The sequence below is a fragment of the Cuculus canorus genome, chromosome 22 (genome assembly GCF_017976375.1).
Source record: "Cuculus canorus isolate bCucCan1 chromosome 22, bCucCan1.pri, whole genome shotgun sequence".
NCBI classification, from domain to species: domain Eukaryota; kingdom Metazoa; phylum Chordata; class Aves; order Cuculiformes; family Cuculidae; genus Cuculus; species Cuculus canorus.
In genome coordinates, this window is record NC_071422.1 from 9,016,725 (window position 1) to 9,036,168 (window position 19,444).

At 43.0% G+C, this 19,444-nt stretch overlaps 2 protein-coding genes across 2 annotated transcripts; both read right to left on the bottom strand.

Moving 5' to 3' along the window:
* Nucleotides 1–41: 41 nt before the first annotated feature.
* On the bottom strand, nt 42–10,424 carry IL22RA1 (interleukin 22 receptor subunit alpha 1). The gene is given in 8 exon segments (XM_054086371.1): nt 42–4,056; nt 4,700–4,821; nt 5,070–5,205; nt 5,678–5,862; nt 7,137–7,318; nt 8,035–8,063; nt 8,066–8,169; nt 10,348–10,424. Coding segments are annotated over 8 exon segments (1,833 nt in total). The 5' UTR covers nt 10,391–10,424; the 3' UTR covers nt 42–3,024.
* A 5,133-nt stretch (nt 10,425–15,557) lies between these two features.
* Nucleotides 15,558–19,121, bottom strand: IFNLR1 (interferon lambda receptor 1). Its single transcript, XM_054086385.1, is given in 10 exon segments — nt 15,558–15,818; nt 15,821–15,907; nt 16,430–16,445; nt 16,447–16,587; nt 17,154–17,216; nt 17,218–17,296; nt 17,681–17,750; nt 17,753–17,865; nt 18,122–18,245; nt 18,934–19,121. Coding segments are annotated over 10 exon segments (867 nt in total). The 5' UTR covers nt 18,992–19,121; the 3' UTR covers nt 15,558–15,702.
* Between the last annotated feature and the right edge of the window lie 323 nt (nt 19,122–19,444).

Consider the following 19,444-nt stretch of genomic DNA (forward strand, 5'->3'; position numbering starts at 1 on the left):
ATTTATAGGAACCTTGTTTGCTTCGCCATCCAAACAAAACAAAGATGAAACTCGACAAGATTAGCACTAGAACGACAAGGACTTCTGCATGTGAAGTTTATTAAGTGGCTGTGTTTCACACATTCCTAAGGAAGCAGTAAACAGGTACTGCTGGACAGGGATCACTGAATCTGTTTTGGTGTAAGCTGAGCTGTCGAAGGAACACTTATCTTTCATTGGTTGCATGACCACTTGAGTGCTTTCCTGAATTTTGTATTATGAGAAGTAATCAGTAATTACGGTCTACTCTTCTTAATATTAATAATTTCATTTAGCTTTGTCATATCAACACTCTGTTGTATGTTTTAGGGAGAAGAGTCTTTACTTATGCTCTCCTGATATGGATGCCGACCACTTTTGTCACTTTTTTCTTAGAAAAATGCTGTATAATGATGTCTCACAGCTCTCATTATCTCAGTCTGAGAAGAAAGGCAATATACATGAACATCTTAAATCCTCTTAACCAGCAAGTGTAAGGCCGCTGCTTAGCATTGTGATCCAGCTGCTGCAGTTTCGCCACATCGTAGCTCCTCATTGCTGCCAGCAATACTGCTTGGCAAATGCTGTGCCAGAGCTGAAGTATAAACTCTGTTTTATCAGGGTCCCTAATAGTTTCAGAGCTGCCCCTCAACTCTACTTCATTCTCTCTCCAGAGCGTGGAGCTTTGAATTTGTTCCTTGAGTAAGATTTTTCCTCAAAAGGCTTGTTAAAAAATCATCATTGATTTTTGTATTTTTCAAACAGGCACCTTTCAATGCCAAAACAAATAGCAAATAACAGGAGAAGGTGAGCCTCAGCTGGCAGCAGTGTGTCCATCTCTGTGTGAGGATCCCTGGCTGCTGCTGATGTGGGGAGAGGTGGAGCAGCAGCTCCCGGATTTAGCTGGGCAGCCAGAGAGCAATGTTGTCTCTAGGGTTACAGCTGCCACCTGCTGTAGTTAGCTTGGGATGGCTTCATGGGAAAACCTTTGGAACAATGTTGAAATCAATTTGATTATGAAAAGCAGTGAAGTGGAAGGCAGCAAGGTCAGCACGTGCTGATGGGAGATGGATTACCACTTCCCTTGCATGGCTACGACAAGGCTTGGTAGCGTCAACATCTGTTTCCAAGCTTTTCTAAAGAGAAATAGTATTAGAAGTGGTGATCTTCCTGTTATATTTAAGAGATGATTCGTGAGATGAGAATCAGTCTCCTCCTGTTTAGTGTGTCAAGGCTGAAAAGGTAAATATTGACTTAGCCATGGTCAGAGCAGGAAGTTGAAAATATTGCTGTCCATTGACTCCTTAAGACCTGGCTTTCAGAGTCTCTCTCTTGACTGCGTTCCCTGTTCGTCACAGCGTCGGCTGTTAGGGGTAGAACAGATGAGGACAGGATGGGGCATAGCGGGGTTGCTGTCATTCCTGCCACACACAACTTACTGATGCTGGAGTTTGGAGTTGAACCTTTGCCTGGGAAGTTTCTAAGACTATTACTTTAATCCTTTAATCAAACCTCTTTACTTTGTAAGGCTACTGTTTATTTGCAAAATCACACCAAAGCAAGTGGAATTTAGCTTTTAGCCTCAGCTTCCCTGGACTGAGCAAACCCCTAAGTGCGCTTGTAGTGAGAACAGCTGAGTTTTGCTTCTCATTGGCCTTTTTTGGTAGCGCTGTTCAGGTGAGTGCTTCCCCATACCATTTAAAGCCTTGCTTATTCCTGTAAATGGTTTCAGTTCTCCTCTGAAACTGATGTCATCAGATACTCACTGATTTTCACCACACCAGTGGAAATCAACAGGCTGAACTATGCTTTCCTCTTAATTAAAACAAATTGCCTCCTCTGTCCCTGAATAAATACTGTTTACCTTGCTTTTGGTAAAGGTGAAGCACTAAAGGAATTCAGGTCTCAGTTTACATTGAATGTGGTTCATTCCAGCCCTGGAGGTGGATGTGCTGGTAACAGGAGCAGAGAAGGGTCTGCAATTGGAGGCTCCTCTCGATCATGCAGATGGAGCATGTTCCCCACCAACAGTGTCAGTGAAGGGTGGGAGGGAGCAGCTCAAGACCTCCCTACTCTGCTTTGTAGATTACTGACTGCATGAATTGAGATTGGTGTAAATTAAGATTCAGGGCTGAACTGAGAGTAGTGTAAATCCTAACGTTCCTGCCTACGTGAAATGTGATCCTAGCTGCTTCGTCTTTGGGGATCTCAAGGGAAGAAGAGAATGTGCGACTATTTCAGAGAAAGAAATGAACAGGAGTTGAGAAAGAAATGAACAGGAGTTGAGAAGTATGTCAGGACTGGGCCAGGACTGCATTAATCTGTTGCAGCAATGAAAAGCCTGTCTTTCTACAGGCATCAAAGGGCCCAGCAGGACAGGGGATGTGTAGGATCACAGAATTGCTGCACCAAAAGCTATAACCACAGTTTCAGTGACTGCTTTAACAGCAAAATCCATTTCATGGAAGTAGCCTTTTGTTTTGCACAAATCATAAATCCAAGGGTAGAACACCAATATATATTTAGTTGTTTTACTGTGCCAGAGTATACTTAAGTTTTTTATCTTTCTATACACCTGCACTTCAGTTTCTTCAAAGGGTGGATACTCGTATATCTTGAACCTAGATCTTTGGTATCAGTAAAGAGCAAATACAGTTTCTGTTGTGAACTTTGCCAAATTTACAGTAAACTGGATTTACAGTAAATTGAACTTGAATCTTAACTCAGCTTTAAGTAGCCCAAGTCATAATCAATTTCAAGAATATCCAAGAAATAAAGACCTTTTACTTAGGTGCAAAGATACAGTATTGTAGCGTACCAAGAAGTAATCGTGTAAGTAAAGGCACCTGTCCCCATGACAGAAGAAAAGTGGAAGCTGTCTAACAAGCCTGTGCCGTGCTGATTCATCCCAGATTAGCTATGTTTATTTGCATTGTTCTGTTTGTAAGGTAGGCTTCTATTTCCTCCAAGCAAGTGTAATCTGGATTTTAATATCATTAAGTCACCCTAATAAAATTCTCTGTTTTCTTCCTGGTCCCACAGTACTTTTAAGCCCAGATCTTTGAACATTGTCATGAGAGGAGTGCCATTGTCACAGCCTGAGGTAGTGTCTTGGGACACAACATTATTCAGGTTTGTGTGGCTTAGCTCCTTTGTTGCTGTTAATGTTTCTGTTTCTCGAGTCTCTGGGAACTGCAATTTATTTGCCGTACGTGAGAATGAATCTAGCAGCATCCACTGCTCTGTGTTGTCCTCTCCAGGGAAGTTGTTACCCACACCAACCGAGAGGACGAGGGCTGCTGGCAGGAGTGGAAGTGGTTCATCCTCTCGAACACAGTCTGTATCAACTTTCACTGAAGACAGTAACAGTGGCAGTTCTGCTGTTTGTTGTCTATAGCATCCTGCTTGTTCCAGCAAGGGCGGTGGCAGCTGGGATACATGCACTTTACTTTCCATCCCATCAGTCTGCAACAGCAGTTGCTGTGTTTGCCTAGGACTCCCCTGTAAAATAACTGGTTCTCTCGTCTCACTGCTGTTCCAGAATGCCATGTTTGTCTTCTGGTCTTCATAATTCCAATGGCTGCAGTTTTCACCCAGCATCTGGGTGATGAGCTTTCCACCAACAAAACTATGTTGAGAAATTTCATTTAGCATTTGATTTGGCTGCAAATTCTTCTTATCAACATGGTCTGTGCCCTCAACACACACCCCATAGGTTAGGGGCAGAATTTTGCTGGACACAGCAGTAGGAAGGCTTTGCTCAGCTGTTTGAGGAGCGTAACCAGTGGGAGCTGTGCTTGCCCAGCAGGGTGGCTGAGTTGGCAGCTTGGATGTCAGCACGTCTGTCTGTTGCTGATAGGCAGTTTCTGGAGGACAGAAAGACCATGGTGCATGCTGCAGTGCTCTGTCCAAATGTTGGCTGATCCGCGGTACCTGCACTTCAGGAATGAGAAGCGGAGGTCTAGATAAACTCATGGGCTTTATAATATGCTCCACTGTCAATATAAGAGGCTGGAATGATGAAATCCCTCTGAAGTCCTGTTGAAGTAGACAGACAAGCATGACTTAGTAGCAAGAAGCTGTTACCTTGAAGGTTTACTTTAGATTCGTTAAAATTTTCTTTGGGAAAATATCAGTACAGGCCGGTAATGACCACCAGGATTGCTCCTACAAATGAACTCTTGTTTTTTTTTCCTGGGGAATGATCCTATGGAGGAATACAGACACTTCTAGTTATGCATCAGGGCAACTGTCTGATCCTAAAAGATGTAAATCCACTTGCCAGTGGTCACTTAAAAATGGAAACCAGAATCTTAAAAAACTTAAAAATTTTAGAAGAAAGGGAGTGTCTGGGGCTCTGTGATTTGGAGCTATTCTACCATGCTGGTATAGAGTCTTACTCTCCTCCAGCAAAACCAGATGCAGTTTATTTTCTTTAATAGAATAACCAATATTCTTCAGATCTGCAGGCATCCTTGCTGTCTTACTTCACAACTCCCTGTAATAAAGTTTCTCTGTCTGGGGTGAGATGAGCCGATTTTAAACTGCCCATAGTCTGCAGTGATCACTGAGACAATGCTCTTGTGGGCTCATTCATACTCCCAATTAGCAACGCTATTTTCGGCATGCATATAGTCCCGAGCATTTTAAAGGTTTGCTGCAGTGGCTCAGAAACACTTACCAAAGACATAGGCTGTGTGCCGTGTTGCTTGATGTATTTATAGATCACGTAACTAATTGCAGCAAGCACCAGTCCGGCACAGAACATGAGTGCCACGAAGCAGGAGAGAAGCCACGTGTTGTCTGGTTCATGAGGAAGAGAACAAGTGGGAAATATGGGTTCAGAGAGCTGGATTAGAAAAAGTGCATGGGGTTAGCTAAATGATGTCATAGGTCTAGTCTTACAGGGCTACATTTTTCAACTAGGAAAGTCAGTGTTGCTTCAAGATCTCTAGCAAGACTATACTATTATATACCAGCTGAAGTTTGGTCTATCTTATGTATCCAGTATTCCAGCTGGACTTTTAAATGAGCAGAGTTAACAGCCTCACCTGCCAGTGTTTTAACCACAAATACTTGAGGTCTGCTGCTTCTCTGGAGGACAGAGATGTATACTGTTCCATTATATTCAGTGTCTGGGTCCAAGTCGGAAACTTCAAATTCTTTGTTGTGCTCATTCTTTGTCCACTATTTAAAATAAAGGCAAATTTTGTATTTTAGAAAGATTAAATGTATATAATTTCTCAGATTGCAAAATCCATCGTATAATTTTATTTACTAATAAAGTATTATAGGACTATAATAATTCTGCATATATGGAATTCTATATGTATACACTTTGCTTTCTACTATTACTGCATTTAATTTTTGCATTTCTGTTCCTTGAGACTTGAACTAATAAGTTGTTCTCTTTTTTAGTCACCAGTGCTTTTACTTTTTGCTACTTATACAGTACCCCGGGGAACTCTGGTTTCCTTTCCAAACTTTTAGAGGAATGCTTACAGTTCCTCTTGCCTAATGAGAGTCAAAGACTCTTGAGACTTTCCCTTGTACATCAGAGATCTTATCCATCCTGTAAGAACTCTGTGTTCCTTCTCCGTCTTATGTGACGTGTGGTTTACAGAGGTCAGAGGGCTCATGGCCTGAGGCTGGGCTTTACCTTTTGATGTGTCCTTTGGTTAAATATTGTTAAGTGGTAATCAACAGCACCAAGCTTGCTATAAATGTCCTCTATGGTTAGCTGGCGGTCATCCTCACCTCTCAGTGGAGTAGACGGGGGCCGTATAAGAAACTTTATGGACCGTATGTGAGGTATATACTCCACTTCTGGAGCTCCAATAATAGCTAGAAAAGAGAATGGGAAATGACAGCTGTTAAGATCAAAGCTGATACACTATCAGATCACCTTATACACATTTTAAAGACATGGTCCAGACACACTGTAAATTACTGCTGGTTGTATACCAAAAAGAGTTTGAGCCATATTTCATTGAGCAGAGGAGAAATCAGGCAACCGGAGATGCTGTCTTCCTTCAGGGTTCTGCCATTTTAGCCAGTGTTTGTCTCCTCAGGTTTCCTCCTGAGGAAATTCTCTCCACAGGCTTCTCTCTGGGAGCGTGCTCTCACTGTTTCCATGTTCTTTCCTGTCCTGCACAGGAATATGCTCCTACATGCACATGTAATGAGTGTGAAATCCCACCATAGGGTACACTCACTTAACTGACACCTACATTCCTGTTCCCATCCTACATCAGATTTTATTTTCAGAGTAGTTCAGCTCCTTTGTATTTGTGCTTATCTTCAGTGCACATGCTACACCCAACATTTAAACAGAGATTTAGCGCAATCTGTCCAAACTGTTTAAAAGCAGCATTCAGTATTCCTCCAAAGCCATGTAGCTTGAAAACATAAAATTGAAAAGAACAGCTCTGGGGATAGGATCACCTTGCTGTGGGTGCTAATGCCTATGGTGCAATGAAAAGTGAATGTTTGAGTGATCAAAAGGCAACTTACGGCCCTTTCACATCTTATTTTGTGCAAAGACCTGAAGGGTCTTCATAATCACTGACTGGTAATGCTACCTTGGATTATTCTTGACAAATACATGGTAGGAAGATTTTAGGCACGGAGCCAGTAAGAGAATTGCCAAAAGCTGTGTTGTATGACTGCAGCAGAGCTCTCTTAGGGGTTGGGAACATTAGGTATCCAATGGTCTGGCTTCTTATCCTGATTTCCAGGAGTTTCATGTTTTGTTAGCTTCTATGACTGTTCGTTGACCTGACTGTCAACTGACTGTCCATACGTTGCCCATCATGTCTCTTAGTAGTTTCCTTTTGCATCTCATCAGCCCTAATAGCAGTTCTTCCCTCAAGGACATCTGTCTTTTCCTTTTCTCATCTCATCCCACTTTGGCCTCAGACCTCAGGGAAGGCCCTGTCCATTTGCTTGCTCATTTGCCTCCTTACCCATAACAAGCTCCTTCAGGCCTTCACTCCCTTGCTGTCAAGCACAGAGTCTTGCAATACTGAAATTAGAGGAAATGCTGTCCTAAACATCAGAGAAATTTGAAATGAATCCCTAGCAATCAGGATTTAATAGTTTTCAGCAGCGGTACGTACTCTCTTTTCTGGGTTCAAATCTTTCCGAGCGCACCCAGGTGGACGAGCAGTAGTTCTGGCCAGTGGCCCTCACCCTGGCGTAGTAATGCTCCGTGAAGTTCTCCGTTTCACGAGTGAGGTTGCAGAAAGGCTGCGTGATACTCTGGCACTATGCTTGTTAAGCCAGAACTTTTTCTCCATACCTTAGGACAAAAAAAAAGCTTTTTAGTTGGTTACTAGAACAGATGCAATACAGCCCTTCGCCAAAATGACCCAACTGGGCTGTTTTGCCAACTCTTAGTACTTTTAAAATTCACTATACAATTAGAAGGTGGGGTGGAATGGAATAGCAGAGAAGTTTCCCCTGGACTGCAGCCCTGAATCTGTTCCCATATATGGTTTCTGCATGGATGTTGCCTTGAGGAAGTGCAGCTTATTTCAGGGCACACACAAGAGTCCTGAAAGTCAGCAGCTCTGGGGTTCTTTGCCCAGCTGTGACACTGAATGATTACACGCAAGTTTGCACTTCCATAGACCTACCCAAATGCAACAAAACTATTGTATAGTGTTGGTTTGGTTTCTCTTAGTTCTAGTGACTGAACTAGAGAAAGAAGATTGCTATTACCTGCATTTACAGGTGAGTAAAACACAGAACAGAGAGAAGGAAGCTGCTTGAAGGCAGAGAGTAGCTCAGTAATGGAGTAAATATGGCAGAACAAAATGTGAAAGTATTTGCTTCACTGAGCATATCTATCAGTTTAAATAATCCTGTCCTTATTGAGGCAGAACTATTTCCATAACGGTTAAAACAAGAAGCAGAAATAGCCAAAATCTACGTTTTCTTTCTTGGCCCTTCTCTCGCTGAGAACAGTGGCCCTGGGACCAACAGAACTCCAAAAATAAGCAAACTTTCACATACTGTTTATATTGCACATCCAAATACAGTTGCCAGGGGGGGGAATATCTGCTTTGGTTTCCCATATCAGGATGTTCTCAAAGTTTGTAGAAGAAAATGCTGCGTGTTTCAGACATGACCTCTCTGTAGTCCCAATGCCTAGGGCAGCAAAGAAAAGAGTATTAAAATGCATACTCTGGGATCTCAGCCTCGGGATGAATAAGGGTCCGATGCTGCTCAGCCTTTTGCTGAACAGAAATACCAGGCATGCCAATTCCAGTTTGCTAGACATGGGCTGCAAAACAGAAGCTTGAACAGAACAGGAATTCAAACCCTGCACACATCACCGTATAAGTGATTGTTGACTCATCTCAAAGAAATGTAAGTCAAGAATTTTTACAGAAAGACTTCAAAAAACTCAGAGTTAGAAAAAAGAATCTTGGAGTTCTTTATCAGGTTCCTTTTAAAGCAGGTAAATGGCTGGACAACTGAGAGAAATAACCTGTTTTCAAGGCTAAATTCACATCTATGAATGTCTCTGCTTTCTGCCTAGACTTAGGGAAATGACACGCTGAGATTAGTTTCACATCCATTGTAGATGTGACTGCCATTCACCTCTCCTCCTTGGTGTTTTTGTTGGATGGGGGCTGTCTGTACCAGAGCAACACACAAAGACTGGATGCCCTGGACTCTGATCTGGGTTGCTGCCAGGGTGAAGGCAAACAACTCACTCAGCTCCCTGCTTTCTGAGCCCTGTGCCTCTTCCCGTGGAGGATGGGTTCTGGCTTTAGGGAGCAGAAAATGACAAACATGTCCCGGTCTGAGCTGCCTCTGTAGAGCAGAACCCCCACACGTGATCTGCCTGCAGCTGACTGGGTCTGAGCAGGGCACTACAGAAGGGTGTCCTGAGGCTTCTGGCTCTCTCTTGTCATGAGAGTGCATAGTGCAAATTTTTCTCTAGGCTGAATCACAAGACCTTCTAACTTGGAGAGTAACCTTCAGAACTGATGAGCTCTGTAAATTAGAAGGATAGCCACAAAGTTTAGATAATTTATACATGACCTGAATTTTGGTTTGTCAAATATTGATAAAACACCTTGAGCTTGCTATGGGCTGTCGGCCTGTGCTTGATGAAAATGAAACAGTCCCATCATGGTGCTTGTCAGTGGACACTCAAAATCAATGAGTTTCCCCATGAGAAAATGAGGGGATAAGCAAGGAAAAGCAGCACCATTTTACAGATGGGAAAACTTGAGGACCACGATGGGGGTGACTTGGACAACATCAACATTGAGCTGTTGTGGTAGAAGCACAGGCTAAACCATATCAGTTCCTGGATCTTCACTCTAAGCTTTTCCTGAATGGAGGACAACTGCGTGTCAGCAGTTTAAACTCGCGTGCTGCACAGGGGGAGAATCAGGCATAAAGACAGCAATCCAGTTCTCACTCTTGTTGTGTATGGCATTTTGGCAGGGAAACAACTCAGAAATAGATTGCAGTCTAGTCCAGATTTTGTCCTGAACAGCGTCTGGCATTCAGCCCTTGCCTCTGCTCATGCAGGACTCGCACAATCTTCCTGATCAGTATAAAGCAGTATAAAGAGGGTGCATTTCTGGTCTGGGCACAATGAAAAACTGAGTCACCAATGCTCTGATCATATCCAGAAGTGGGAAATCGCCGTCTTTTTACCTTTATCCATAGGGAGACACAGTTATGTAAAGCAGCGTAACACAAGCTCTGTCAAGTGTGGGCAGAGGAAAAACAGGATATTTCACAGTGTGAAAATCCCTCATTTTTTGAGGTTTCTGAAGGTGCCTCCCCCACAGTGTAAGATCACGGACACAAAAAGCAGTTTGAATGATAAGGTTGCTTGCTGAAACGCTGCCATTTGAAAATATAGCAAGTTTATTTCTTCATTCACCCAAGAGAGAGTTCGCCACATTTTTAGGCATATGTTATTTGTTTGTACCTATTTTAAAATCAGGGCTGTTCTTGTACTCATTTGTATCTCTGCTTAAGACAAAGGGGAACTGATCCAAAGCCCCTCGAAGTCAATGAATGTCCTTTACTCCTGTAGGATTTGGATTGTAACACATCAGTGGAAAAGCTTTGAAGTGAAGGAATCTTTTCTTCTCCCCATTAATCCTTGAAAACACTGAGCTACTTTGAAAATACTGACAAGGAAAAGAACGACACAGAAGAGAGCTTTGGAAGGACCTCAGATAACAGCCTCGAGTTCTTTCAGGTCTTTCTTTCAGGTCTGATCCTATCATACTACAGGATCAGACAGAAAACAACCACTAATCAGATAATAGGAGAGTAGGAGACAGGACTTACCCACCACCGAAAACACCGCCAAGGCAATCAGAAGTTGCTTCATGAATAGCTAAGCAAAGGTCGGACTGGGAGAGCAGGGCAAGTAGTGATCCGGTGGCAGGTGAACCACCTTTTACATGAGCTAAGTTCTTGTGAGACCAGGCTGGATTTGCTCACTCAGTAATGCGTGGCTCTCGGAGCTGTGGTGTTTTGCGCATGTTGGGAGAGGGAGTGTTAGCATTACAACAGGAGCACCTCTCCCCTTCTGCGTACGCACACCTAACTGTACAAAGGTGTACAAGCCAGAGGCTTAGAAAATTCCAGCTTTTGAAAGAGAGCCAAAAATACCATTTTGCTGATAAAGAGCTTCCAGTTTGAGTTTCTGGGTTTTTGGGCTGGCTTTTCTGGTTGGGTAACTTTGAATTGTTAAAACCGCTAGAGTTAAAACCTAGCACTGCACTTCTATTTGGTCTTATAACCGCTGCAAGCAGGACAGCTATTTCCTTAAGAAATACCGTCAAATACCATCCTAAATTAAGTCAGATGACTCACTAGTTTTAACTCTCTGCTGTTGTTCACACTGGGCATGGATGAGGAACCAAAATGGCCAGCATGTAGCCCTGCTGCCTACAGAATAGGACATGAGAAAGGAGCCCATGGCTTTTCTGAGAGGCCACTGTAGACATACAGTTTATTTTGGTGGCTGTTTTCAATACAAGGCTCTGTTCTGAGTATTACATGCAATATGGTAAAACTGGGAGTTTGTATGAATCTAAATAACAGAGAGATATAGTTCCTTTCCATAGTGTTCTTATTTTTTTAGTGTTGTTAGGTTACATTTTCAGGCTTTTCTCAGAAGAGAGAGAGACTTCCTTCTTTGGTCAGAAGTGTAAACTAATTGGCTCTCTCCAGGAGATTTGGATTCAGAACCACCAGATGCGTTTAACATCTGAAGAACTGGTACAGCTGCATGCTGCTTATTTTACTCAAGATGTCCTAAGCAGAGAAAGCTTCACACATACAACCTGCATTTGAGGCTTAGGAAGCTCCCTTAGCTGCCGTTTTTGTTTTTTATCGTATAGCTATTCCCTTGACATAGCCAACCTCCCTGGGTTATTTCTTGGGCTTACTTTATCCGATGGTCATAACTGTTCACAAAATGGGGATGTCCTGTCCTCAGTCCCCAGTTTTGCCTGAGACTAACTGGACTGTTGCATAAAACTGAGGTTCACCAAAGCAAAACCAGCTGGACTGTTCTTCTGAGCACTGAGAACTGTTCAGGTTGTGATCACTTCAGCTCTAGAAAAGCTTTAACAGAAATATCTGCCCTAACCACATTGACAACTGCGCATTAGACAATTCCTTATTGAACAGTGCTCTTTTTCTTATTATTACAAGTCCCATGAGCAATGTCACACCTGCAGCCAGTTTAATTAAAATGCAAACCCTGTGTGCTTTCAGAAGCTGAAAGCACTCTACTTCCACTATTCCACCCTTGTGGCCAAACGTGTGATAGAAATTACTACCCCTTCTGCTTACTTCTTCATCTCGTGGATTTTCTGTTCCTGAAGTTGTTTCTATTCCCTGTCCTGCTTCTGTACTAATGGGGCTGCATGCTTCAAACTGTGCCCCTGATGCTTTGCTATTGTTTTCTCTCCCTCATCATGCTTGGACAACTGCAGAAGTCTCAAAGTTCTATTAAACAAGACACACCTGTCCACCAGTATAACCTACATCTATTATCTCTGTTAGGGTGTTTCCTGCATAGCTTGTTAAAATATTTCCTTTTCTTTCCTTCCCTCATGTCACCGCCTCATGCTTCTGCTGTGTGATGACAGGGCAGAGGTGAGGGAAACTGCAGCGCACCAGAGAGTGCATGTAACTTAAAACTTTATTCCTGCCCCTATTTCTAGAGAGATGTTGCCTTTTGAATAGCCCAGGAAACACCTCTCTGAATCTTTAGGTACCTGAAGATCTCCAAAAGCTTGGTTCCAAGTTTAAAATGAACTAGTTCGTTTTCAACTTCCAAACTGTAGAGCCTAAGCCTATGTTAGAAGTTCCTACAGACAACAACAAACTCAGAGGCTTGTAACGCAATTATTTCTGTGGAACTCTGCTTATAACTTGGCATGCCGAGGGGAAAGAGGAGGAAAAATCTTGCATGCCAGAGGTACGTAAAGATAGCAGATTAAGGGCAGAAAGACCATGGTGGTTACCTTCTCCAAGCTGCTGCAGGGCTCAGGCTGCAGAGCCCCATTATGACTGCATGAAGTCTAGTGACTTCTGATCCAGGGGTGTAGGAGATGTGATTCGAGTTCTTGCACTTATGCTGTAGATGAGCAATGTCCAGGCTTTTTGGTTGACTGGGTCCAGTGAGAGGGAAGAGTTGCTTTTCTCATTATACAGCTACGGATGTTAAGTAAGATGTAAGATGTGGACTGGTTGATCTGGAAGGGGGAGCACTGTGCTCTGGCTGTCCCTGACCCTTTTGCAGTGGAAAGCAGGTCTCAAGCCCTGATGAAAGAAGACAGAGAAGGAGGATATTGCCTCTACCATACAGCTCACCTGGCCTGCAGCCTTTCCCCCAGGTCCCATCCCAATCAAAGCTGGACAAGGCAACAAAGTGAGCCCAGTCCCTGTTTGCAGATCTGTGACATGACAAAGTAGTTTTGTAGAGGTGCACAACTTCAGAGCTTCCTGTAACTCAAAACCCTGTGGGGTTTTCCTTGGTTGCACAAGAAAATGGGTGGTGGTTGTATTTGGATGAGTCTATATCTTTCTAAATGACAGGAGGGATTACAATGCAGGATGTACCTAAGGACACTTTGCGGAGGATAGGTAGGGAAAAAAAAGGAAAGTTTAGTGTTGATGACTCTTTTCTCCCACCTCCCCCTTTTACCTTATTCAGGTCATTCATTAATACATCTTGCTTTCCTCTTTCACACAGCAATTCACAGCCCCTATCACCCCTTCTCTCTTCTGATGTTGTTTCTCCTGATTCTGTGAAGATGTGAACTTTAAATCCCCCCCCAACACCCTTGCACTCCTCTGAGACAAACTCTCTGAATGCAGAGAATGGCTACTGTTGTCTCTTTGGTTTATGGGTGCCCCTTTTTTTGGAATAAAATAGAGTATGTTTCTGTGAGAACATAAGAGTGCAAATTAAAAATACAAATGAAGAGGTCAGTATGAACAGGTGCTTGTCTCTCCTGTGCTCTTTGTTGGTGGAGTTCTACTGTGATTCAGAGAGATGGTCACGTCCTGGTCTTTCAGTGACCCAAGGGAAACCTGGTTGTGAGTCTCACAGGATTCTACTCAAACCAAAGCATTAGGAAGTAGGAAGCCTGTCATTGAGTCTGCTTTAAAATGTTACGTTTTCGGGGTCAGCTGCAGTGACCCTTTGTAGTTTCTGGGAAACATAAACACAGACAAACATGGAGTTATACATCAAAATATTATACCCTCTGCATAAAAGGCAGCTCTCAGGTATTCTGTACAGCAGGGGAATTTCAATGTCAATAAGTATATTTGTATAAAACTATAAATAAATAAATAATCATGCTGCCCCATTTATCCCTTTGACTTCAGTTCACTCTGTTGAAACACAGAAGGAGATCTCTGTAGGCTGAAGTGGACATCTTTTCATCCCACAAAAAAGCAGAGGTTGCTAAGTGTCTCTGTCAGGTACCTCCAGTCAAGCAGGTGTGGCAGCTTTGCAGTGACAGAGAAACAAATTTAGCCTTAGCAACCTCATCCTACCCAAAAATCAACATGCAGGCACAACATACTGTGTTTTCAGAACCCAGCTGATGGTTTTCACAGAAGTCCAGGTTGTGGGTTTGCTGTCTCAGAGGTGTTCTTGCTTTTCATGACTCATATAAAAGTTAGCTTGTTCTGAAGTCTCAGGTGAAGAGAAGGTGCTGCATGTTTACTGTGTATACTACAGGAGGTGTCACTGCCTGCCTTGCCCTGCCTGGGTCAAGTAGTAATGCGTCAGAAATGAGCCTTAACTCCTGATCACAGCTGTACTTGAACAGAGGGATGGCAAGCATACGGCAGTCACTTAGCAGTAAAAATACACCGTTTGTGTCCCTAGAGCCCTGTACCTTGATAGGCCAGACATCAGTAGAAAAAACTCTGTCTAGATAAATAAATACAAAAAGCACCACTATCAGTTACTTGTCATTGTCCTTGTTCAGGTATCCTTGCCTGGATGTCTGGAGCTCTCTAGCACTTTCCAGGCAAAGCCACAGAGCTGCTAAGGTACTCTATGCTCCTTCCATGTAATGTGCGTGTTCATGAGCCTTTGAACTCAAACTCGTGATTATATTTTTCCATCATATGTGAAGTTTCAGAATGTGTCACTTCAGCACCGATGGATGCACGAGGGTGTCCCTTCAGTAAAATTATCGCTGTCACAGTCACTTGCAATACCTTCATCTTCTGCTATCTGTAATGTCCTGAAGGGAAATGAGCCAGCGCAGCGTTCGGGTGGTCCCTCGGGGACTTGGCGATGGTCTCACCGGTCTGGACAGTGCTGAATCACTATCGATTTCTGGTAAATACTTACGAGATGAGCCAACCATCCTGCACAGGTGGCGTTCAATTGGCCTGGAAGTCTGGCAGCAAATCCCTCTTTGTCACTTAGTTGAAGAGAGGGTCATTTCCAGGCATTCATTCCTGACTGTATTGTGCTGTAGACGTTCACTGGGACCTGGGAAGTCTCACATCAGTGGAAGAGATATTCCTTACCCAAAGAAGAACTGTGAGTAAAGAGATGCCTTCTTATTTCCTTGGGAATCCAGAGGTGTTTCACCTCATAGACTTTCTCATTTGAAAAAATGGGAAACTCAAGGTACTTGGCTCAAGCCCAGATTCGGTCTTCACAGACAGACCTCCAGATCCAGAGCCGAACTAGTTTCCCCCTGAGTTTGTTCTGATGGTTGACAGTTGAGATGTTCTCTTTGGAAATCGAAGCTTTTCAGTATACATGATGAAGAGGACTGCTGTCTTCTTCCTCCTTCTCCTCCTCCAATGATGATGATGATGATGATGATGATGATAGGAGAGAAGCCGATCCATGGTGGGCTGTTTCTTGCTAAAAGCTTTGTTTGTCTTCCTCTGTGACACTGGCTTCTCTGTGCAGATAAGGTAGTCTCTGAAGAATTCCTTTTCACTGGCTCACAGCAAAAAGGTGAGTCCAGCAACTTTTAAATGAGATAATCCTAGCAGAAAAAAGAAACAAAACACATAGATCAGTGAGTTAATGATGCTTTTAAAGAAGAGACTGGATAGAGAGTGTGCCAGAATCAAAGCTTACATAGGATGAGACTCATGAATGCAAAACTGAGAAACACAGGAGCTTGTGCGACTCCCCTACTTCTCCTCAGTCACCCCCTGAAAATCAGCAAGACTTTGAGTCAGGAGGGGACCCTGTTGTAGGGGCCATACCAAAGCATGAGGCTTCTTCTTCGACTTAGCATCTTGTTTCAGCAAAGCAGATGATGAAGGGCGCTTGTCAGAAAGGATGAGGAGGACAAACACGGGATCGTGGCAGAAAATGGGAACTTCCCCTCCACTGCTGAAAAAGACAAAAAATAATCTCCTGCTGGTGGTGTATTTTATGCTAGTATAATGGTCTAATGCACTCAGCTTTTCGTTCAGAAATCTCGAAAAAATGTTACACTTAATATCCTTATGTTACAAAATGCAGAGAAATGAAACGGACTTGCTTGAGACCAGGTAAGTCAGAGTCACAGTCAGAAATGAATGTTAAGACCAGTCGAGTGCCTTACCTGTGAGCAAGGTAAAAGTGCTTTATTTCATGTGATTCTCAGGGATAACATTTGATATTCCCAAAATTTAATTGTGAGAGTCACTCAAATACAATATTTCAGGATTTTCTAGAAATGTCTCAGGGTTGGATTTTTTTAAATTTAAACATTTCTGTAGAAAGTGCATACCTTTCACGAGAAAATCCAACCAATCCATTTAACAGGAAGCCCATTTTTGGAGGTTGAAAGCTAATTTTGATGGGAAATCTTTTACTTGCCCTAAGCCACTTGATGTCTCACTCCACCTCCTTATCCTCAGCAGGACATACCTTTGTGGTTTAACAGCAACACATACTGGTTGAGGAGAATTTGCTGTGCTTGAAGTCATGCTTTGGAAGGAAGATCTGGCACTTAAACAGTAGTTGCCTCTAAGTGCTGTGGTGTCGATAGTCATTGTGTTCTTCCTAAAAATACTTTCATATTGCTTCTGTTTAGAAACAAAAGGAACAGATGATTGGAAAGACAGTTCTTTGATTATTTGGGTGGTCTTTCTCTACTTTTTTAGCCCATGATTCTCTTCACTGTGTGTGTGTGTGGCCCAAGTGGCTGCAAGGGGCATGGAAAAGCACTTACTTAATGCCTTGCTTGCTATTAGTAGAAAGCATCTCTCCTAGGGCATATGTATCCTAGGGAAGGATTTCCAACTGGTGCTGTGCTCTGTGCTGCCATGGCATGCTGTTAGCCGTACTTGGACTCATTGTTTTAAACCTCATATAGTCCCTATGTACTGACTGTGGTTATAGCCTTCCTATTGCATCTTCTTGATAAAAATAGGAATAGAATAAGGAAAGCAAACTACTAATAAGTAAGGATGCAGCTGAACACACATAGATCTACTTTTTTTTCCTCTGGCTTTGGTTTAACTCTGGTTTGGCCATTTAAGTTTCTCCAGGCCCTGGATCCGGTCTCTCCCTGCCCGGAAATTTAAAGCTACTTCAATTTAAGCTGGCATCGCTCCTTCTTTTCCTGTAAGAAGTGTCACTGATTACTGACCTTGTCTTCAGATCCAGCTTCCCAGAGGTTCAAATCATACATCCAAGAGAAACTCTCCACACAGGGCGGCCAAAGGGAAGGTGGCATTCACAAGGATTAAGTTCTCCTTGACATTCACATTTAGCACTGGAGGAGCCAGGCCACTGCAATTGAGTGACAAAACATGAGAATAGTGCTTGCTTCTGTCTTAGCTTCACAGGCTTTCCTGTGGCTGGTCTACACTTCTGTTATCTTGTGATTACATGAAGGAAGGAGGAGGCAAAGAATCCCTCTTTTTTTATCTAACATGACTGCACTGATATGTGGAAAGCTTGAACCAGTTGTTCACCTACAGCATTGATGAACAAATTCTGACACTTGCCACAAAATTTATTTTGAAAATGATCATGGCTCATCATTTGCAGCTGCTCAGATCTCTGTCATTCATAAAGCTGTGGGTTACGGTTTTCTCTTTCTGTGGTGTGTGTTGTACTCATTTGCTCACACACACTGCTGTTGGGATGTCCGTTCACCCAGCTGTAACGAACAGACACTCACCATCCAAATGGTATTCCTTGAATTGTGAGTTCTACCCATGGTGCTGGAATTGTCCAGAATAGCTTTTACTCGAGCCCGGACTTTAACAAAGTTCGGAAGTATACAGGTCGATTGCAAGAGGTTTCTGTGAATATTTTTGCAATGTGGAACCTTTTTCCATTTGTCCCATGCGTTCCTGGCTAAAAGAAACATAAATACATAATATTAAAATGCCGTTTTGTTCTAGATTTATAGAGCAAGAGAAGGAGTGTTTTGGAGGACGGTAACCAAATCTTGCTTAGAGTTTAGAGCACTTTACAGATGGATAAAGATTGGTTTTGCTGAAAGGATGCAGACAGGTCACTGGTCATAATGACATGGGTTAATACACACACATACATATGTGTGCCCCCTGCCATCCTTTCAACCGAACGTCCTCTGTAGGCGCTTACCTTTCATACCTCACTGTGTATGTCACATCTGGTGGAGAGCCTTCTCCTGGGGTCCATGTCAAAATCATGTCAAAATCCTTTGACAATAGTGTAACATTTTGAGGACGGGGAAGCTGAAAATGACCTGATTGAAGGGGAAAATTAGGTGAATTATTTAAAATACCTTTGGGGATAGGAAATATCACCTGGTTTTGACAAAGGTGGTTTCAAAATTTGTGGCAGAGCAGCTCAGTCCGTTTAAGACTGGAAACTGGCTACAGAAGCAGGTGTGTATGTGATGTGGTTGTGTTTTCTTCATCTCTTACAAAACATCTTTGTCTCAACAGCTGTTAGAACTAGGAGCTACATTTGTGTGAACCATCCTAGTCTATAATTTTGAGAGGCTTCCCTCTTGCCTTCAGTGGGTTTCACTGCGACCTGGTTTGCAGCCCCACCAACTCCCACATGACTCCCTTGCGCTCCCACCTCCTGCCCCTGAATGAGGCAGACACAGTTGGCTTACATTGCTTGTTCAGTCCCAGTCCTTCAAAGGCAGATCTACCACAAATGCAGCGAGGTGCAGCACGCAGGCTTGCTACTTGTACTTTCCTGGTACTTATTGTTTCTGACAGATAAATATGTACATCTCTAGCCTTCAGCAAGACACATTCTACAGAAAGATTTTTAAATTGCCACTTCTTTATAGTGGAATATTTCACTTTATGTGGATCATTCCCCTTTAAACTGCTTAAAATTTACTTGCATGTGTCTCCTCCCACAGGCAAAGCCACATAGCATAGCAAAATGAAAAGTAACTGAGTGCTGTACTGTACCTCTGGTCTGCCACAGGAAGCACAGTGCCATCAGGACTCTGACTTTCCAGGTAGACATGCTGAAGCAGAACCTTTCCACTTGTAATGTGTTTCTGTTCTTGCTACCTTTTCATCACTTTGTTTTCTTTTAGTAAGTTGTATGAATTCTAGAGGCTCATGCAGTTACTGAATGGCATGCACACACACAGCCTTGCTTCCTGGTACTGCCCAGATACAGCCCTGCACATTTAACCGGAATGGGGAGGACCCGAGTGCTTTTGATGAAGGCAGAAATGTTGTAAAGATTGCAGTACTGCGCCCTCCAGTGTAACATAGAATCATAGAATCGTTTGGTTGGAAAAGACCTTTGAGATCGTCGAGTCCAACTGTACCTGTCCACTACTGAACCATGTCCCTGAGCACCTCTTCTGCCTGTCTTTTAAATCCATTCAGGGATGGTGACTCAAACGCTGCCCTGGGTACCCTCTTCCAGTGCCTGAAAACCCTTTAGTTTAAGAATTTTTTCCTGATG